Consider the following 22,708-nt stretch of genomic DNA (forward strand, 5'->3'; position numbering starts at 1 on the left):
CATCAGGGGCTCCCCGGCCTTACATGGGGTATCGCAGTGTGGGAGGTGAGACTGAGCTTCCCCAGGGGCCCCTCTATCAGGACCGAGTAGCCAGTGTCTGAGACCAGGGTCCGCTAGTGCTGTGATGAGTTGTGCAGGCTGTGGCTGTCTGAATACATTGCTTGAGAACACAGGGGCACTATCACCACAGAGGCACTCTGTTCTTATTTCTGTTACTGAGCCGATCCAGAGGGCTCACAAGGCTTTCGACCAATTGGCTGTGGCCAGTGGTATGATCATTTCAGAAAGTCCGAGATTTTCTGCAATGAAGGTCTGTAATTTTATAATTTAAAAATACTGTAAAAGCAGAGTAATGGGTCATCCTATTTACAATATCTGTATATATACTTCCTCGTTTGGAAAGAATAAAGAATATTCTTTTTCAAAAGTTTGCATCATTAAACTATCATTCTTAAGTCCGAATTTCATTGATTTCTTTCTGACTGTCCCATTCTCTCTGAAATCCTTATCCTCTGAAAACCATTTGGCTAAAAAAAGACATCAACCCAAGTGCTAAATACCTATTAACTACTTCATTAACAACCTTAAGACACAGAGCAGACTGTCTGTTAACACACAGGGTACCCTGTGCTTGATCTTGAGTCACATGCGCTCTGGAATTTCTTCCAACTATGGTGACAGTGCTAAAGCTACTTCAGGCTCCCAGATAAACATTTTCACCCAGAACTGGTATTCAGGATTCAGGCCAGGTTTGCTTTATCTTTTATACGTCAGATTATTTCAGGCAGGGTACAGCTTCCTAATAAAGATGTCTCCTCTCCCTACTGGAAATGCCACATTTGGGAGAGAGAAAATAGTCACTTCAGATGTCCACAAGTGTGTTTATTCCTTAAAAACCTTAAAAACGTAGCCACTCACTGGGTGGTAGAATATAAGAAGTCCAGCCCGGTGCCACCGTGGTGGCTGCTCTGGAGAGTAGAGGAAGAATCAGTGGCGGGGTACCTAGGTGAGAGATGCACGTCAAATTCAGGAGCCTGGTTTTCTTCCAGCCGAATAAACCAGCGCAGAAAGGACAGTGAAGTTCCCCTCGTGAACTGATTATCAGGGCTGAGATCTTCCCCAGCGTGCAGATCTCAGCCTGTTCCTTCCTTTGGCCATAAGGCCTCTGGAGGATAGCTTACTGGGAAGTCTCAGGCAGACATTTCTCCTCATCAGCCCTCTTTTAAGGGTCTTTTCTCATGTTCTAAAGTGTGGCTTTGTCAAGGAAGGCTTGACTTGCAAATGATTGACATCCACTTCACAGGAAGACATGTCTTTAAGCTTTAATTTGATCACATAAACCTCAGAGGGCTTGTTCAGTTTTGTTTCAAATAACAATTTAAATGTTGGACGTGTCTGTAATTCTTGGGACAGTGTAAATGAATGTCCACATAGCTCTGTGTGAGGGAGAGAAGCCCGGTCCTCTCTGTTGTGTGGTGCAGCTCCGTCCCCAGGTCCCCATCCTGAGCTAGGACACTAGGACATCCAGAGAGAGGTTTGCTGAGCAGCGAGCAGTGGGAGTCCATTTCATACATGTCTCCCAGGTACAGCATCGCTCTCTACACATTCAGGAGTTGGACCTTGAGATGTGAGCCCCAGGCATTTTCTCATCGGGGCTCTCTTAAGAACTGTTGAAATGCAGGTGGTCCTGATCTTCTCCCTCTTCCTCTTAGGTGTTTTAACGAGATGTCTGCACAAGGATTGAGACCTCGCACTGTGTCCAGCCCGATCCCTTACACTCCTTCTCCAAGCTCAAGCAGGCCTATATCACCTGGTGAGTACGTGTGCTCGCTCCTCTGGGACTGGTTTCTGGCATCCTGAATACGTTCCCTTCTAGCATATAAACGTGTAAACAGAGAGAGGGGTGATGTGTTTTTGAGAAACATAAAAACAAATCACTATAAAGACTGAGTTTTAGCTAATCATTTTTAAGCCTGAATGTTATAGTGCCAACTGGTGTGTTTCTTTAGGGTTTTTTTGTTTTGTTTTGTTTTGTTTTAACCTAAAAGGAACTTAACTCCCCAAACTGTTTTTAAAAGCCTGTCTTTGACTCTGATTTTTAGTGCCGATGCATTGACACAACCATGGGTAGATTTTTAAGATGCATCATAGCTTGTCTTTTATGGGTTCTTTCATTATATTTTACCTATATTATCTCATTTTTATTCGCCAAAGAATTAACGTAGGCATCATTTTTCCCATATTAAAATTGAGGAAGCGGTCATTCCAAAGCTGCTGGTCACATGGCCAGGGGAAGTGGTGGGGAAAGGCATGTCTTGTTGCAAAGCCTATGTTCTTATATCCTGATATTTTCAGTGATCGTGAGTGGGACTAGGGCGTCGTAGCCAGGCCATGCTTCTGGCTTTGCTCCTCAGAAGCCTCTCCGTCAAAGGCGTGCTTGCCTTTATCTGACCCCAAAAACTCTCTCCCTGGGGTCTCTGGCTCCAGTACCAGCACAGCATGGGGCTGTCAGGCCGGGAGGGCAAGTCAGTGATCCAGCCAGAAAGAAAGAGCAGGGTGGGCGGTTGGTGAGTGGAGTGGAGGGAGGAGGAAAGAGAAGGTAGCAGGCCAAAGATCGAGTCTTGTCACTGAAGCGAAGAGACTGATTTTTCTTGAGCTTGCTGGTAAACAGATTTTAAATGGGTGTGTGTGTGTGTGTGTGTGTGTGTGTGTGTGTGTGTGTGTGTAGTGGGGAAAAGTGGAGAAGCTGTTTCACAGCAGAACAAAGTGAACTGACTGATTGGAAGGGTGGCGACAATAAAGGTTTTGTGGTAAGTAAAAGAGCCTAGTGTTAGGGTGACATCTCATATTTATTGTCTGTTAAAATAGTTGAAAACGAGGGATGCCTTCAGGTTGGTAAAGGGGAAATGCTGCAGTAATGCAGGGAGCCAGAGATAAAGTGTGAGGTAGAAATGGCTTGGTTTTGTGAGTTTAGGATCCAGCCAAGCTCCATGGTCCTGTTATTTATTTATTTATTTTTTTAAAGAGATGAAATCCAGAGAAAGTCCTACAGCCAAGCATGGCAGCATTTGTCCACTCAGGGCCAGTGTGCTATCCCTGGCATCCAGCAGCATAAAGAGGGGCTGTTTGCAAACCAAACGACTCTCTGTCTTGATCTATGTCATGGTCATCACCCATGTTCTTGCCCAAAGGATGTTCCTGGAACTGTTTCTCCTACTTTCCAGTGGCATTTAAGTCTCTCCCAAAGCTTCCCTTCTTAGCTGCCTCTCAGTTTTCCCCAAATAGCATGTGGGTTTCGTTACCATGATACAGGCCTTTTCTGCTTTCTGATTTATTGACTTAAAAAGGGAAGGCATAAGTTAGGAAGAAGCCTTTATGGTTGATGGGTGATGCTAATTCATATTATGTGTAGTTTAATGTTCTAACTATTTAAACCTAAAGAAATCTTTAGAGGCATGTAGTTTCCAGTTCATTAAATATAGTGTTGTGGTCATTGAAAAAAAAGTCAGACCTTTGGCAATATTAACTTCTATTATAACAAATATTCTGTAAGAAGGTCTTACTCCATTTTCATAATTGTGACTTTCATCGCACCCTGTCCTTGTAGCGTGGGGCTTGCTTGTATAGATAGGCTATTTGGTTTTCCCTTAAACTACGTAATAAGTAATATCTAGATTTTTTTTCTCCTTTCAGCCAGGCTAATGAGAACATTCATACCCTATTTAAGTTCTATAATAGCACCAAAGTAGATTTTTATCTCCTATTTGGCAGCAGTATTACTCCTATTCTAGTCCGTTCCAGTCCTATGTATGGTGCATCGGCAAAACCTGAATTTCACTTCATTTTTTGTTGGAAGAGTTTGTGGTTCTCAGAAATAAGAATATCTAATCACTTCCTGAGTGGAATGATGCTGTTCCTCTAGTTTTTATTTCCATTTTAAGCACTTTGGTTCTTCTCCCTCCCTTAGCATTTGATATTGGCTAATCATGCATTTTTATCAACTTTTTGAGATATTTGAATCCTGTTTCACAATTTTAAAAATAAATTTCTTAGGACTTGGGAAAGATCCTCTTATTCATTATATGTGGACTTGTATATGTAGATTATCCATGGGGAAGTATTACTTTTCAATAATTATTTTTCGGGTCATCCATTATTTTATGCAACCTAAGAAAGAGACATTTCCAATTAGTATATTTTAATGTGCCTACATCAGAGATGAAGAATAACGAAGTTTCGAAAAAGGTATGCACCCCACTAGCAACATGCACACCCACTGCCTAAACCATGGTTTCTAATTCCATTCTCCAGTGGAAAGAACTAGGGCTCCTTGGAGAAATGGATGTTTGTAGGGCTGGGGCAGGGGATATACAAGGTGAACCTGGAAAAACCTGGTAACAGAAAAATTTCAATAATTTGCATAGATACTCGACCCTCAGGAGATGGAAGTAACTTCCCACTCTTTAAGTGTGGGCTGAGCATTAGGGACTTCCAAAAATGCAGTGTGGAAAGGGAGAAAAAAGGAGTAACTTTGCAATGGGGAAGCTTGACAAACACTGCATTGGCCAGGCGATCAAGGTCAACATCGACAATGGCACGTCATGTTGGTGCTATGTGCCCTTGATATGCTGCGTGCCTCTGTGGTCTTTCTCCCCAGAACCCAGAACCTCAGTCTACCCATGTGGTAAACATCAGGCACATCCCAATCGAGGGACAGTCTGTTTAAGAATATCTGATCCTCAGCGGTTGAGCGTCGACCTAGGATCCAGGTGATGGGGGTTCGATTCCCTGTCAGGGCACATGCCCGGGTTGCGGGCTCCATCCCCAGTTGCAGGCATGCAGGAGGCAGCCGATCAATGACTCTCTCATCATTGATGTTTCTATTTCTCTCTCTCTCCCTCTCCTTTCCTCTCTCTGAAATCAATAAAGATATATTTTTTGGAAAAAAACAACCTGATCAATACACCTCAGAAGTGACAAGGTCATCAAAAACAAGGAAATTTGAGGAACTGTCTCAGCCAAGAAGTGCCTTAGGTGACAACACCTAAATATAATGTGGTATTCTAAATGGGATCCTGGAACAGGAAAAGGGCATTAGTTAGAAACCTCAGGATATACAAATAAAGTATGGACCTGAGTTGAATAATGTATCAGTATTAGTTTATCAGTTGTGATGAATGTACCGTATATTAATATATAAGATGTTAGTAATAGGATTCTGAGTGTGGGGTATACAGGAACTCTATCTTACTAGTGTTGCCACTTTTCTGTAGACCTAAAATGATTCTAAAATTAGAAACATATTTTACAAAAGCCTACGGAAGTTAGATGAGAGCACCTAGTCATAGAAGAGAGAGGGTACTGAGAAAAGCCTCCCGTCTGATCCTGAAGCAACTCTAATATATAGAGGTTAAGTATATAGAGGCAGGGAAAGAAGATTGGAAAGTGAAAGGAAAGTTAGTATGTTACTGAAGTTAAGACAAAGCATTTCAAGGAGGAGTGGTCAGCTCCATGAGATGTTGCTCCAAAGTCAAGTAAAATCAGGAGTGGTGGTAATTGCCGCCGGCAACAGGCAGACACTGCTGACCTTAGAAAGAGCCGTCTTGGTGGAGTGGTGGCGAGGGAGCCAGGTCAGCGAGAGTTACCGAGGAAATCATATCTGGATTGTATGAATTTTTACAAAGACAGTGTTTCCATGTATGACTTGTGTAACTAAAAAAAAAAGGTGTCTGCCTTTAGTTTATTTATACTTTTTTTTTCTTTAGCAAACATATATCACAGAAAATTTGGGGGCAATCAGAAGGGTATAGAGAAGTGGAAATAAAATCATCCAGAATCCTTTTATCCAAAAGTGGTGTTAACGTTTTAGTTTTCAAGTGGCTCCTCTCTCTACCCCTACTTCTTGCAGTTTTCCTTTAGGAAGTTGGTTTTATATGGATTATACATTTTTGTATCTTGTTTCATTTTGCTTAGTGGTGGGGTTTTTTTGTGTTTTTGTTTTGTCATGAATTGCTTTTAATTAATTATCTTCTAAATTTGCAGCCTTGCACTTGTGGACAATGAAGTCAAGATTTTTACTTTAATTAATGCATTTCTGTATCAGAGCGAGAGAAATTTATTCCAGCAATAGCTTCATGAAGCCATAGTATTCTATTTAAGTAGGTTGGTGTTTGGGGGTTGACGGTTTCAACCCAGTTTGGTCGTCTTTTGGATTTGTATTCTTTATTATGTTCCTGGGTCAGAGGGTCAGATGCATGATGATTAGGACTTAATGGAAAACAAAGGTTAGTAAGACACCGTCTCTGGCCTCTCCGAGCTTGTAATCAACCCCAGGGTCTGGGAAGTGGGGGGGAAATATAAGAATAAGAAACTCTTAGTACAAGTCCAACTGAATTTTATATATTTTATATCCCTTAAAAAGTTTAGTAGTTAAACTGTAGTACACCTACTTCATGGACTACTACTCAGCAATAAAAATGAACTAACTTGACACATGCAATTAATTTGGATGGATTACAAGGGTGTTGTGATGAATGAAAAAAGCTAATCTCAAGGGTTCTATAATCTATGATGCAACCCTTATTTCTGTAACATTCTCAACATAACAGAAATGCAGTGATGGAGAGCAGATTAGTCCTTGTCGGGTTAAGATTAAAGGAACTAACACAAAGGAGTTTCTTTGTGATGATGGAACAGTTCTGTGTCCTGATTGTGGAGAGTTACTCGAATTTGTACATGTGATGTAACTACATTGATCTGTACACATACATACACACACAAAGAACACAGTAAAAACAGGTGACATGCAAGCAGTCTGTACCTTGGTCGCCTGTATTAGAGCAGTGTCAGTTTCCTGGTTTTGATAATGTGCTGTGGCTATGTAAGATGTCATTCGGGGAAGCTGGGGCAAGAGTACATGAGAACTCTAGTATTTTTGCAGTTTCTTATGAATTATAAACTTTTAAAATATATTATAATCAATTAAAAAAACTAAGTAGTTTAAAATGAAGTTCAAACATCAGAGAACTACCAGCTTAGAGAGCTTTTGAGATGGGTCTTGAGGGAGGCCTTCATAAGCAGAAACTTTGAGCCTTTACTTGGTGCCAGGAATTCTCTGAGTATTTTGTGACATTAACTCATTTCATCTTCACAACAACCTTGTCACTACGATAATCTAATTTTACAGTTGAAGGATTAAAAGCCCATAGTCACTCAATACCAAGTGGCTGAACTCGAGTCTGAGATAACATGGCAGACTCTGTATCTGGCTCTTTGCCTCTTTAAGAAGACTGAGTGAGGTCCTGGTTGACAGGGGTGGGGGTAAGGGGGTGGAAGACTCAACTTAAGTCCTGTGGTGAAATGAAGGTATCCCAGGCCAAGGGCATGGTATGAACTGAGATGTGGGTGTCAGAATCAAGAGTGATAAATAAGGTCACTGGTTCTTAGCACCTGCTGACCTGGGACCCTGTTTCCCATAGACTCTGATTCATTTGATTTGGGTTGGTCAAGGGCTTTGAGATCCACTGACCATCAGGAGATAGTTTGGAACCAAATGCATAGGCCTTTATAATAGCCAGAGAAGATAATTTTTTTTTTTTTTTTAATTTAGGTGGACAATAGGGAGACTTTGAAGATTCTTGATTAGCAGTTTAACATAATAATAAATAACCATGTAATATTAGAAAATAGGCTATATCTTATTTTTGTTATTATGAATTGAACTCTCTGAGCTTCTCTATCTGGGAATAAGGATCCCCTTTCATAGCCTTTCTCTTAAATTTCATCACTTTCATAAGAAATAGGCTTAGGATTGTATATTCCCCAAAGCTCTTCAAAGAAAACCTCTTTTTCCCTTCTCCCAGCTGAACAAAGTCCTTGCCATACAAATAAACATTACAGTTTATGGCCACTTACCTCCCAAAGCCTTGTACTTTACCCCAGGCCTTTGTTTTGTAAATGTGAACCAAATATCCGCAATCAGAAATGGAAATATTTCAGAGAGAAAGCAGCGCTAATTGATAGTCAAAATAAGAAATGAAACGAACCCTTCATGTTAGATGTGGAGGGCACAGGCAATTCGGGGACAAGACAACTAAAGGTAGGCTTAGTGGCTGCATATCTCAGTCACAGAAGCCCAAAGACAATATGGGATAGCTTCCAAAACAGCTTCTTGTTTCTATGTAATTCAGAAAAAAGGTAAGTGGAGTTCACGTTGCTTGGCATCCAACAGCTGGTCTTAGGTACCCAGTGATTGACAATAGATACCTCTATCCAAACTCCCCACATTCCTCCTTTGTTTCCATTTTTATTGCATTCATTCATATGGAGCTTGCCCTGTGCTAGATAACCTGGTAGATGCTGGGAACGCAAAGATGTGAAGATAGCCACATTTACGCAGTGATAAATAAGTGGTGACCTGGACCACGGGACCATCGCCTCACTAGAAAAGTCCGTGGCTGCTTCAGCTGCACGTGGGTGATGACCACGTTAGAAATGTTGAAAAATACAGCTGTTGGGACCTCAACCCAGCAGTATCTGATAATGAGGAGAGGCGGGGCATGTGCATTTATAAAATACTTTGGAGATAATTCTCAGGTCCTAGATGAAGACTGTAGAATATTATAGTGCACTTGGGCTTGTTTCTTTCTTAAATATCAGTTTGTTTTGGGAACCACTGGCATATATAGGGCTTTTGTTTTCTTCATGGAATATGCTAAAGTTGCAAAGTTCTGTGGTGGTTTTTGTTTGCCTTATGGCTGCAACACACATGTGCACACACGCACACAGTGGTTTTGCCTCATATCTCCTGGCAGGGCCTGACTTTGTTTTTTAACAGATTTTAACTGCATAACACACAGGGTTGTATAGCATATCTCTAAAACGTATTCTTCTTGTATAATTGAAACTTTTGCCCATTGACTAGTTCCTTATCTCTTCCTTGTTCTTTGCGACTGGCTTATAACATCTTCACGGTTCATTCATGTCCTGTTTAACAAGATAGCATTTTCTTTTCAAAGGCTGAATAATACTTCACTGTACGTATATGCCACATTTTCTTCAGTCACTCACCTGTTGATGGACGTGGATCTTGGCTATTGTAAATAATGTTGCAGTGAGCATGGGGGCACAAATTTCTTTTCAATATCCTGATTTCAGTTCTTTGCATAAATACCCAGAAGTAGAATTGCTGGGTCGTGTGGTAATGCTGTCTTTAATTTTGGGCAGAACCTCCATATTGTTTTCCATAGTGGCTTCTCCAAAGGCTACATTCCTGCCAAGATGCACAATGGTTGTAACTTCTCCATATCCCTTGCAAACACTTACCTTTTTCTTTTTTTTATAATAGTCATCCTGACAGGTGTAAGGTGATACCTCATTCTGGTTTTGATTTGCACTTCCCTGATGACTAGTGATGTGGAACATCTTTCTCTATGCCTGTTGGTCATTTGTATGTTGTCTTTGGAGAAATGCCTAAGTCCTTTGACCTCTTTTTAATTGGGTTATTTATTTGTTATTGAGTTGTAGGAGTTCTTTATACAGTTTGGTACTAATCCCATACCTGGTACATGGTTTGTAAATATTTTCTCCCGTTCCATAGGTTACCATTTGTTAATTGTGTCCTTTGCGGAGCAGACGCTTTTTAGTTTGATGTCTGCTTTTGCTTTTGTGGCTCTGCTATTTGTACCATGTCTGAAAAGTCATAGCCAAGACCAATATCAGGAAGCTTTCCCCTGTGTTTTCTTCTAGGGGTTTTATAGTTCCAGGTGTTACATTCAAGTCTTTAACCCGTTTTGAGTTGATTTCTGTGTATAGTATAAGATAGTAGTCCAGTTGTATCCTTTTGCGTGTGGTAGATACTCAGTTTTTCAAACACTACTTGTTGAAGAGACTGCCCTTTCCCCATTGTGAATTCTCAGCACTTTTGTTGAAGGTCATTTGACCATGCATGGAATTATTTCTGGATGCTCTATTCTGTTCCAGGACTTGACTTTTACATCCCTTGTTATCCAGCAGGCCATTGAGTGAGCCCACCATGCTTCTCATCTGTTTTCATTTTTGTGGGTAACTGAAAACTTCTGCATTTTGAAGCTTCCTAGGCGGTTGATAACACCAGGTAATTTGAGTTTGAAATAATACTTACAATGTTGTTATATTTCAGGTCTTTCATATGCAAGTCACACAGTTGGTTTCACGCCACCAACTTCTCTGACAAGAGCCGGAATGTCTTACTACAATTCCCCGGGTCTTCATGTGCAGCATATGGGAGCATCTCACGGTATCACAGTAAGTCTCCATGGGCTGGGAAGCAGCACTTCACTCCAGATGGTGGTATCACTGGTCCTCCTTAGGAGACCAGGATCGATGCTCTTAGACATTCACCTTTCTTCCTCCCTCCCTCCATCAGTTCACCTTAAAAACTATAGAGACTTCCTGAAAGTTTGACATTGAATTCTGGTGTTGACACTAAACTCCATCCCTGAAACAAAATTTCAACTTTGCTTTCTTTGAAAAATAGCCCTTGTGAAGTGTAGTTTGAACTCTGGCCAAAACCTTGATTGAAGTCTGGCCAACTCCCTGCCATAACAAATTATTGTTAGTTGCCATAATGTCTAAAATATTTATTGTCTCCACCTTCATAGTTCACTGGCCCTCAGTATTCTTCCTGAAATTAACCTTGTTCCTAGTTTTACTCAGAATTTTTTCTCCTGAAATTAGAAGGAACCTTAAATGCATCTGGTTCAAACCTCACGCAGGAGATTTTTTTTTTCTTTAGAACTGGTTATTTCATTGACTAATAGAACAATTGGAAAGGTAGCTTAATAGGGGTTTGAGAACAGGAGAGCATTGAAGGTATTCCCAGTAAGGGAATCTTTAAAATAAGAAACTTATCCCAAAGCACGTAAGATCTTTCTGAAGCTGTTCTGCTAGTTTGATGGGCTCTATGTAAAAGCAAAACTGTTTTGGTTGAGCTTAAGCTTTCAGGATATTGAAAACTTTTTAGTGCTAGAAGGAACTTGGGACAGATTTAAGGGAGGATGTGACAGCTGTGTTTCAATTTCAGGACCATCTCATTGATAGGGGACAAGTCCATTAGTTTGGTCAATGCAAGTTACATAATGATTTTGCTTTTTCATAGGTGTAGGTGTAAACTCTATTTATGTTTCCATTACTCGTTTAGAAACCAATAGGGATAGATAAGGGAATTGCTGGTTTCTTATCTTTGATGGTCAGCATTTCACTGGCCTCAGCTCTGAGTCAGGCTGTGGTAGAAATGAGCTGTCTGTCCCTAAACTGACTACTGTTCCTGTCCTTTCTACAGAGGCCTTCACCACGGAGAAGCAACAGTCCTGACAAATTCAAACGGCCCACGCCACCTCCATCTCCCAACACACAGACCCCGGTCCAGCCGCCTCCGCCCCCACCCCCACCCCCCATGCAGCCCACGGTCCCCTCGGCAGCCACCACGCAGCCCACCCCTTCGCAACATTCGGTGCACCCCTCCTCCCAGCCTTAATGCATGTGCTTAGTCTGAATCTCATGTTGGGACTCGTACAGTGGAGCCGTCTACTCAATGCCAAAGGCTTCCTCCCCTGGCATATTTGGATCTGACTGATTTGCACTGAGGTTATCTAGGCTTCACTATTAATTGTTGTAAATGTTCGTTGGAGACGCAGCCAGTGTTGTGGGTTACAACACTAATCAGACGACCCTTTCCATCAGTGTTTTACTTGAATCGACACGTACGTCCATTCCCCGCCTGGAACATCTGCTATTCGATGTTTGGTAATTCAGCAGCAGTGTGCAGTTTTTTGCTTGGCCCCAGAGCTTCATTTTCCTGGCTTTTAGGTTTGTAAAATAAAAAGGGATAACTTTTTTATATTTTTTTTCCATGAATTTGCAGAAAATTACTGAGCTGTTCTTACTATCCCCCCATTGCCATGTTGTTTACCAAACATACCAATAATTCAGCACTACAGTTCAGACCTTTGGAGATCTAGCTTTCAGTGCAGAATGGGAAGTTAGATGCATCAGTGCCCAAGACAATACACTGTTCAATAGAGCTTTCTACAGATACGCTTTTTATAGGTTGTTTTCAGTGTATATCAACATCCATGTCTCTTGTAAAACAGTCAAAAGTGATGGATCACGTGGCTGTACCTTTCCCACCTATGCGGGATGGATAATTATTGTATATTAAAGTGTGATTCTTTCTTTGTCTTTAATGTTAATCTACCCAAACTGGCCCCCTCTCACATGAGTCCATAAATGTTGTCCTCCTACCGTGGTTGCGATGGCTGATTAGAGCGTGCTATTTGATTTCTGCTGCAGAAGGCAATGCGATTGTAACAAAAACGGCTATCTTCCCTTTGCGTTCTTTATTTGTGTTCCCCTGAAATAGAGTTGAACAAATATTTTAAAGGTGCGAAATTATTAGAAGATACTATTTGAAATGAACATTATAGAAATATCTTGGCATAATAGCCACACAGTACTTTATTGCTTGGCAGAAAGAGAAGAGGTGTAGAGGAAAGTAGCACATTAGTATTGATGACTGCTTATTTCACCCAGTATAAGCAAGTGCAGTGTGTACAAAGAAGTATATTCTGAATACATTATTCCCATTCATTTAGCACAAATAAATCGTTTGGTTTCACGTTGAGGTGGAACACTGTGAGTCACTCTTAATATGGCAACATCTTTATTTTTGCTTTTCAGCAGTTACTGTTTTGTACTTTGGTAGTAAAGTGATTTTTACCACCTGTGTTTGCATATTTATATATGCTGTGGATGAAAATAACTTACTAGAGAATGTATATTTTATGATGAGAATGTGTATCTGTTGGATATAATCAGAGGACTAAAAGTTAATTTATCAGTAATTTTTAAGAGTCCATGTTTTGTGACAACCATCTCTAATAGCTAGCTCTTTATCAAACACACTCCTAAAAATAAGGAACCATGACATTGTAGATATTTAATATTGTACAGTATAGAAACCTCCATTTTTGCCTTTGAATGCATATTTAAGAGTTACAGAAAGAAAAAAGTCTTGTCGGATAATAGTGTTTGACTAGCATTTTAAGAACTTGAGAGTAAAAGCAACAATAGGATTCCTCACCTCTTCCTGCTTCCATCCCCCTAAACCGAGAATGTCACTCCTCAATTGTTTGGAAGAAATTGTACATCTATATAAATTTTATTTATAATGTGTGTGTAATATACATAATCATAGAACAGTTCTCAAATAGGAGGAGAAGTTTGGCCTATTATTATTGAGGCTTTAGATTTTTAACATGATTAGACTGGGTCACGTGAAACCCGGGGATGTCACCAACAGCTCACTGTCCCTCCTGGTACATTGCCATTCCAAGGCATTCTGAGAGCAGGCAAACACTTGCCTTCATGGTACAGTTCTTGGTTTTTCTAATAGGAGAAATATGGTATATGTTTACAAGAATCTTCTACAAGGTTGTAGTCTTCAGTGCTGTTGGATTAGTGTCTTGCACTCAAACAAGGAAGTCCCTAATGGAATGATCTCCCCTCTGCTTCCTGTCAGTTTAGTTACCTCCTGAAAGCACAAAAGTCACAACATCGCCCTGTGGAGAATGACAGAGCACTTGGAGTGAGCAAACAGTTCCTGATCAATGCCTTTTAGAGACAAGGTTCTTGACATTCAGACTTCTGCCGAAATGTAGTGCTGGGTCCCCTGAACTAGTCATTTCATTTCAAAATAAAACACGGCTCCTTCAGACAGCACCTTTTCACCATAAATCTAACTTCCTCACCCAGCAGACCTTCAGAATTGATAGAACAAACACTACTACTTTGAATTGATGCCGTTACATGTCTTTTTAGTGTTTTATGACCCCGTGTGAAGCCTGCCGAGGCAGATTTCCCACCCCGAGCCTAGAGAGACCAGAGCCCCCTTCCCTCCCAGTGGGAAGCTGACTTACCTCAGCCGTTTCTCATGGGGGCTGAACATGGTTACTGCCATTCCTGTTGCCCACTTGCCTGGGGTTTCTTGGGACTGACTCCCTTAAGGCCTTTGTATAATCAGTAGCCATCCCGAAGACAGGCGGGAGCTCTAGTAGCTTCAGTAGCTTCATTTTCCTGTCTTGCTGAGAGACCCTTGGCTACCACTGTGCTGCTAATAGGATAAGTAATCCATTGCCCGGCTGCCATGCCTTTTACACGAAACCAAATTAACTTACCTAACCCCTGACACCTCTCTGGGCTCTGACCTGCTTTCTCTCAAGAGCATGCTGGCATTTTAGACAGAATTCTAGAAATTTGGCAGATGGTAGAAGTATTTAAGATTTCATTTACCTTGCTCCTTTGCTGATTGAAAGGAGCTTTAAATTCTGAGCTCCTGAGATACCACAACCATGGAATGAATGTGTGACCAGATGTGGCTTTGACACCAAGTGCTGCTGCCCCTTTGTAATTGGCTTCTGATTTGACCTGAAATAATTGATAATGTGAATTTTTGTTACCTGTTCAATTGTAGGAAAATAGAATATGTATCACACTTTGTTAGGTAGGCACGAACAACTTTTCCTGCACGAAGCCTTGCTTGTAGCGGGTGCCCAGTAAGACAAGAAAAAGCGTAGTAATTTGTGCTTTGAGAGCTCAACATCTTTATCTTAATCAGTACAGAAGAAATATCTCTGTAACTTGATCTTCTGTCTTAGTACTTGTCTTATAGGTAACTAACACTGAAGACTTTGTAGTGATGACTACCAAAGAAATACACAGTAAAACAACCTTTTATTTCCAAATTATTAAAGAGCCAGCTATTGACGCTGCTACATGAGTTCCATACTCAAGAGCCATTGTAAGAAATTAGGGGTTTTTAGGTTTTTTGTTTCTAGGTTTCTTTTTTTTTTCTCAATTAAAAAATAAATAAATAAAACATACACAGCTGTTAGCATAAAAGTATGGGGAGCATTTTCCAGAACGCTCAGCAGTTGTGGTTAACTGCCAAGCCCTGGTCGCCTCTCTTAGGCAATGGGAGGAATCCTATGTTCATGATAGCGTGGGTGCTGTGTGTGTGTGCACGTGTGCGTGTGTGCATTCATGCCTTAACTCGGGTTACTGCTCAACTTTAGTTCTTGACTTGGTCTGCACCGTCATCTAGATTGTATTGTACATCTCGATCTGAACTTAATCCTGGCGAAAACAAAGTTGCAGGCACAACAGTTCAAGAACGCATTCCTCCAGAAGAGTATTTGGTCAGGTTGACCCTGAGGCTGCTGTGGACTTTATTTGGAACTGAGCATGGAAAGCAAGAGTGGACTGTCAAATAGAAAGACATCAGCAAGGAAGAGAGGAGAGCCAAATGCTAGCGTGTCTTTTGCCTCTGGATATCCGTGCACTCTGTATGTTCATGATAGCTTGTCTACAACTTGACTAGGTTGGAGCTCTGGTAATAGTGGCAATCTTGACATTCTTGGTCAGAGTTTAGAGAGATGTAAGACTTCCAATTAATGTCTTATTTACTTTATGTTGATTAGTCTTTGATACATGTGCTGAATCAGAAACCTAAATAAAGATAATTTTTTAAAACGTACCTTGTGAGCCTTAAAATCTTATTTCTGGTCTTTGAGTCGGAAAATGAACAGTTTCCCTGTTGCTTTTTTTTTTTTTTTTAAAGGGTGTGAAACTTTTTTTTTTTTTATATCTTTATTGATTTCAGAGAGAGGAAAGGAGAGGGAGAGAGAGACAGAAACATCAATGATAGAATCATTGATCGAGCCCACAACCTGGGCATGTGCCCTGACCGGGAATCGAACCCCGATCGCCTGGATCCTAGGTTGATGCTCAACCGCTGAGCCACGCCCGGCCGGGCTCCCTGTTGCTTCTGATAGATATCTAACTCAGATTCTCAATACTGTACTAAAGGCTACCTTAGAAAGGTAAACTTAACAAGAGAGCACAAAAGGGGCTGGTATTGTTCTATTTCCTGCTCTTTTTGTTACTCTTCGCCCAAGGACATGCTTAAAGAGAGGGAGAGGGTGAGGGAGAGGGAGAGAAACCGATTGGTTGCCTTCCATATGCTCCCGACTGGCAGCCAAACCGGCAATTGCACCGGCAACCTCACTTGATGTTGAGCCAGCTGAGCCGCGCTGACAGGGCTTGTTCTGTTTCTTAATCAGGGCGCTGGTTACCTGAGTGGAGGTTTTGAAATTTCATTGAGCTATATGCTTATGATGTGTGCACTGTTCCTTATCTGGGTTATATTTCAATTAAAAACTATAAACCCAGGAGATTCTGAAAAAGAAAAAGTTACTCTCAATTCCCAAAATGTGGCATATAAACAAATCCATATTTTTTTCAGGCTTTGGACATTATATTTGGTATACTAGCTTTTCTTAACATTTCAGATCCATCTGTCTGGTTTCCTCTTTCTGCTTTTAGGACGCATGGCGTTTGAATCAATTCTAGATTTGGGTACCAGTTCTTCCACTAGGCCTTAACCTCTCGGAACTCAGGTTCCTCACCTACGTACCAAGGATGCTATATAGCTTGCTAAAATGGGAAAATTGAGACAGAAGCCTCTAGTACACTTCCTCACACACAATAAGACACAGACAAGTCCCTTCCACATTCATTCACTGGAGTGATTTTTATACCTGTTGGGCAGGGAGGGGCGGATGGCTCATCAGTTGCATTTAGTAAGGCCCCAGCAGTTAAGAGTCGACGTCCTGAGGGGGAGACACAGTACTTAGCAGGATCCTGTCTTGGGAGCATAGTCTTCAAGAACCCAGTTGTGATACCATTTTAGGAGTTCAAACTGTTGAACTCTAGGCCCCTTTCTATGTGAAAGTGCTAAGTAAATCTTGAGTGAGCCTTGACTTAAGCAAGATTCCATGTTAACTGTCAGTTAATGGAGTGAGTTTTAAATTTGGTTAGTCACGTGGTAAATTGAAATGACCAAAATCTCAAGATGCTTCTCCTGGGAGCTGGATTTTAGTTGCAACTTGATGCAAAACATTGACCAGGAAATGACCCTGGACGTCTGAATTCAAGTCAGTTTCATCGGCCAGCTTTAGTTTTCTGACCTGAGTAACGGAGATAGTCATTCTGATTCAGGTAGCTAGAAGAAAACAGGATTTACACAAAATGCTTTAACAAGAAGGTAAAGTTTAAGGTACATGTGCACTTTTTTTCCTTTTAATAACTTTAGAGGCTATGTGTCCGTCCACATTGTTCTAAAATTGAATCGGTTGGTTTAGAAAATGTTTTGTGTTTATGTGAAACTCGAAGTACGTTTGGGTTCTTGTAGTAACACATAGGCTATTTAAGAAAATTTTTGGAAATGCAATTGTATTCAGTCACTAATGTCTAATCCAGGCCCAAACTTTTAAACATTCTCTTTAGAAACAGAGGAGGAAGTCAGTGCGTGGTCGGTTAGGGTTTGTGTCTGATGTTTATATTGACATGAGGAATGTATTTCCTGTCCCTTAGATTTTTTTCTTTTACAGTTCACTCCTAATTCCACATTGCATTGAATGCTAATTGAACTAAATATATTTAGATCTTTTTCTAAAGATCTTATTTTTAATACCCTACTAATGACAGTGCAACTTCAAGGTTACTAATTATCCCAAAAAGAGATCTTAGTCATTGATCTAAATATTTCATTTTAAAAACAAAAGAGAAAAAGACCCAGCCCAGAAGTGAAACAGGTGATAGAATAAGCAGACAAAGATGTGAAAATAGTTGTTATAATCGTGTTTAAGAACTTGCTTTAAGTCTTTCGTTGATTTAGGCTTGTGCTCTTTAAATGTTTCCTAAGGGACTTTTAAAAGGCAACTCCAGAAATTCAAGTTAAGTCTCATCGACCTACTTTTCCCCACCCACAACCCACCCCCATCCCTTGGGGACAGCTCTGTCTGGATTGAACCGCTATTTGGAAATTATTAACCTCAGGAACTGGCTTACTACTCCTATTAGTCACTTTAATGTCGGGTTTGAAGCCTCAAGGTGTACGTTAGCCAGGTAGAAAGCGTCCAGTGAGTTCAAGTCTGGTCTAAGTCCAGTTTTCTGAGCTTCAGTTTCTTCACCTACAAAATAGGACTGAGAATGGGGTTATCAAGGTCCAATGAACATATTGTTACACTTTATAGAGAGTATTAGGGACTTCATATTGTAAATTCTTAACTATTTGCAATATAATTTCATTCATCCTACAAATACTTTTAAAACGCGAATTATGTCAGCCATTGTGACGGGCCTGGGAGAGCAGTGGAGGGCAAGCCTGCTACAGCCCCTCTCTTTTGGAGTTTTCAGTTTACAGCTGTGGTCAGCGTTGTGATTGTGGAAACAGTGCAGAGGATCCCCCAGCGCAAGAAGAGAAGAAAGGTCAGAGACGACTTCCAGAGGAAATGATCTCTAAGCAGATTCTTGAAGAACAGGTGGGAATTAAGTGAAAAGTGTTAGGGAAGAGGGAGCAGACAGCATGTGCAGAACCTGGAGGTAAGAGCATGGACCCAAGTGAAGACTGGGTTCTCTGAAGACAGGTTGAGACAAGGACATGGTGCAGGAAGCTTCCTTGAGAGGTGATTCCAGAAGGTGGAGTGAGACCAGTGAAGGTTGTGCTGATGAGCCTGTGGCAGCTGGAGCTCAGTCCCATGGGGTCTCCCCAAGGAACAATTTAGAAGGGGCCTCAGAATTGTCCCTCCAGAGGACAGGAACGCTGGGACTTGGATCCACCAACTCCTTCGCCTGTTGGTGGGAAGTGCCTGTGGGGAGAATGACCCCCACGTTCAGATTTTCTGAATTGTGCTTGAACTTCCATGAAGCCTGAGGCAGCAAAGCCGAGGCTTTGATGAGGGGTGCTGTGGGGTGCATGAGTGTTTGGTGAAATCCGGTGAGTCAAGGGGGTGTGATGCATTGTGCCAGGTCTGTTACAGGTGGGTGGCCCGGGCACTAACCTCTTTCCATCGTTTATTTGGTTTGGCCTGAAGTGTTCATGAAAAAACATTTTTCCCCAAGGGTGGAAAATTGTAACGTTTTATTTTCCTTTTTTTCTTCCTCCAGCTTTATTAAGAAATAATTGACATATGACATTGTGTAATTTTAATGTATGTAATGTAATGATCTGATATATGTATATATTGTGAAATGATTACCATGATAAGGTAATCACCTCACATAGTTATAGCTTATGAAAATTTTACTTAAAAATGGAGATTTTGATTTTTTTTAAAAATTCAGATTCTTTCCTGGCTAGCATGGCTCAGCGGTTGAGCATCGACCTAGGATCCAGGAGATGGAGGTTCGATTCCCGGTCAGGGCACATGCCTGGGTTGCAGGCTCAATCCCCAGTGATGGGGCATGCAGAAGCCAATCAGTGATTCTCTCATCATTGATATTTCTCTCTCCCTCCCTCTCTCTGAAATCAATAAAGATATAGTAAAAAAAAAAAAAATCAGATTCTTAATTTCTGTTGAAAAATAAGATTGCAACACGGCCTCACCCTGTCAAGCAGGGTGGTTACTCCACCCATCACACAAGTGATTAGAGTGTGGTTCCTGCAGGCTTTTGTTGAGTTTATGAACCACTAGCGTAGGGTATTTGCAGAATGAAGGAGGAATGACATGGCTAGAGATTGTAGATGTGTATTAGGAAGAGAAAAGGCAGAAGGAGAAGGGGCTGAGAGGTAAACATTGAAGCCCCGTTTGGAGCGAGGCCTGCATGGGAAGCTCCTAGCACAAGTCCAGCTAATCAGAAGAACATGACATGTCCATTCCCTAAATTAGGGGATGGATACCTGAGAGTTTGTTGTACTAGTCCCTACTTCTGTATGTTTAACATTTCCTTAATAAAAGTTTTAGAAATGGAGAGGAGGGCATCAAGAGATTTTAAGAATGAAAAGAAGAAGCGAGTCTTAGGAAGGACAGTGCTAGAGATGCCACCATTGAAAATTCTAATTTTTGTAAAAAGGCACCGGTGTTTTATACACCTTCAAAATGAGAAATACAGTGAGAAGTTGTTCAGAACTGAGCATACATTTAAGGGTTTATGAGTTGTTGACTCTGGGCAGCTGGATCGGAGTGACTGATGTCCTGGTGAAGTTAAACAAGAGAATGTTCTCTCCCTATTCCCTCTGTGTTGCCACATACACATTCCCACAGGTAACAGGTCTGGTGTGGTCAGCGCTTCCGTTTCACTTGGTAAAGGCCACTGATTGCTGCTGTTCCATGGGGTTCTAATTTTTAGTTGAGATGTAATGTTGTCATTACGTTTTGGGTTGACCTTATGAAACTTTGGGATCATAAGAGGGTTAAGGTGAATTCATGAGTCCCAAAGAAGGTACATCGGTAGTGAGGCTTCTGAAGAAACGGTCTATACTTAAGCAAATGTGGAGTGAGACCCCCATCAGTACACCTGAGTTTAAAATTGTGATTAGGGAGAGGAAATCATTGGGCTTTATTTTACTTTGACTTTTCAATCTCTTTGTGGAAATATGAGGTTCAACTGTTGGGCCTTTTCTCAGTGGTGGTTGTTCATGAATAAAAATTTAAAAAAATTTTAGCCCTGGGTGGTGTGGCTCAGTTGGTTGAGTGTCATCCCATGCACTGAAAAGTTGCCAGTTCAATTCTCAGTCAGGGCACATGCCCAGGTTGCAGGTTCGACCCCTGGCCGGGGTGTGTACGGGAGACAACCAATCGATGTTTCATATTTTAAAAAAAATTTAAATGGCCACATGGGTGTGAGAAGCACATTTCTGATACTCTGAGCTCCATCTCTAAAAGGATCATCACATATATAATCTTGGCTGTTAAACCAAATGGTTCAATAAAACTAACTGAATGTAGGGTGGGAAAACCTGTAATATTCTCTGCTCTCCTCCTAACTTCTTTACAAGGGTAAAATTTGTTCATTTGACACTGTTAGAGTTTAGGACAAGGACAATTGAGCCGTGGGACCAACACAAGTTTGATTAGATTCTCCTGGTGCCCAGATTTCCAGCCACCTTCACTCCCTAATCTGAGGAGCCCCGTCTTCAAATTTCATACCTTCATCTGAAAAGAGGTCCTTGATTTCCTTGGTCATCAGGAACTTCAGACCAGTTCTACGCAGCCATCAAGAGGAATGGGAATTGTAACAGCTTGGATGGGAAAAGAAGTGATTTCATTTGTAAAGCAATTAAACACCAAATGAATTTTTTTATGTATTACTTATTCTCTGTGTGCTTTAGGAAAACAAGTGCCTTAAACAAGTGGATTTAACAAGAGCCTCAGTTGTTAAATAAGTTTTATTACCGTTCAGACAAAGTGCAGGTTATTTATGGTATTGGCCCATTTTATGCATTGAGAGTTCTTTCAAGTGTTAGGGGAAAAAATACCCGCATTTCAAACTCAGAGCCAGGTTTGACCTGAAATACCTATGAGCCCACACCAAGTTACATCTCTTTGTTTTTGCATGATAAAGGAACTATCTATAAGCATTTCTGTCTCCGAAGGAAAGTCCAGCCTATGTACATAAGGCGGGTGCCAACACTCATCTTACCTCTGCAGGTTAATCAGTTTCTAAGAATTATATTGCCCCAAGATTTACCCTCTTGTCAAACCTGATTACAAGGAGACCAGAGTAAACAGTTCATTTGATAGGTGTGGCTTCTTTTGTTTTCTCTTCATCAAAACATGCTTTTGTTGTAGCTACTAATGTATTCAGAGCACAGGTGAGAGGATGGGCACTAGGCCATAAGTGCCTGATTTCAGATACTGGCTCTGACCCTGAGGTCCTCAGGTAGTGTGCGTTACTAGGAGTTCATTTTTCATCTTCCTCGTAGAGTGTGTGGAATAAATGTGTTACTATCTATAAAGCTCTTACAACAGGGACGTAGAGCTCAGGACATGTTAAGCCCTCAACATATGAGGGCTGCCACTATACAGTGGTGCCTCGGTTTTCCAACGTCTCTGTGGGTGAACATTTGGGGTTACGAACGCCATAAACCTGGAAACAAATGCTTCAGTTTTCGAACACGCCTCGGAAGTCGAAGATGCCACGTGGCTTCCGCTGAGGGCAGGACCCTGAGGCCCAGCTGTGGGCTGTGGATCCCTCGGTTTTCGAACATTTCAGAACTCAAACTGGCTTTCGGAACGGAGTACATTCCTGCAACCCTGGCTTTACAGCACCAGGCCTGTTCTGATGTTAGGTGTCAAATTAGCTTGTCACATCCCTAAGTTTTTCTTGTGCAATATGAAAGTGCAATTTTACGAAAAGACAATTACATTCTTCAAAACGGACATTTCTTGTTCTTGGCAGTAGTGGTGTGTGAATGTTGTGTCTTAAAGATGTCAGATTACCTTTCAGAATTTTTCTGTGTTTTATCTGATCGGATTTGGAGCACTGTACTCCTGCGCGTCTTCTTATCAAGTTCTCACCTTGGAAATGTGATGACATATCTGGCAGCCCGGAAACTGGGCAGAACGCTCCACCGCCTGCCTCTATCAGCCACACAACCTTCCTTCAACTTGCCCAGAAATTGAACCTGGGCCAAAATTGAACTGAGGGGGGAGGGGGAGGCACTGCACACACAACAGCTTGGTGACTGTTCTTTGTCACTTCCTCTAATACAGTAGTCCCCTGACATGTCCAAGCCAGTCTCATCTGTTTAAAAATACTCGGCTGATTAAGGACAGGAAGTTAGTTTCCTGATAAATATTATCAAGGACCAAAGGGCAGTTCCTTGGGT

The 22,708-nt window shown here is 41.3% G+C and overlaps 1 protein-coding gene across 1 annotated transcript in view; it reads left to right on the forward strand.

Annotated features, from left to right (window-relative positions):
* CCDC6 (coiled-coil domain containing 6) overlaps window positions 1-15,571 on the forward strand; it is a 98,427-nt gene extending 82,856 nt beyond the window's left edge. The window contains exons 7-9 of the mRNA XM_087824410.1: window positions 1,713-1,813; window positions 10,160-10,284; window positions 11,321-15,571. Coding sequence (XP_087680536.1) covers window positions 1,713-1,813; window positions 10,160-10,284; window positions 11,321-11,515 — 421 coding nt within the window. The 3' untranslated portion in view covers window positions 11,516-15,571. The remainder of the gene's footprint in view (window positions 1-1,712; window positions 1,814-10,159; window positions 10,285-11,320) is intronic.
* The last annotated feature ends 7,137 nt before the right edge of the window (window positions 15,572-22,708 follow it).

The sequence above is a fragment of the Miniopterus natalensis genome, chromosome 14 (genome assembly GCF_054644295.1).
Source record: "Miniopterus natalensis isolate mMinNat1 chromosome 14, mMinNat1.hap1, whole genome shotgun sequence".
NCBI lineage: Eukaryota > Metazoa > Chordata > Mammalia > Chiroptera > Miniopteridae > Miniopterus > Miniopterus natalensis.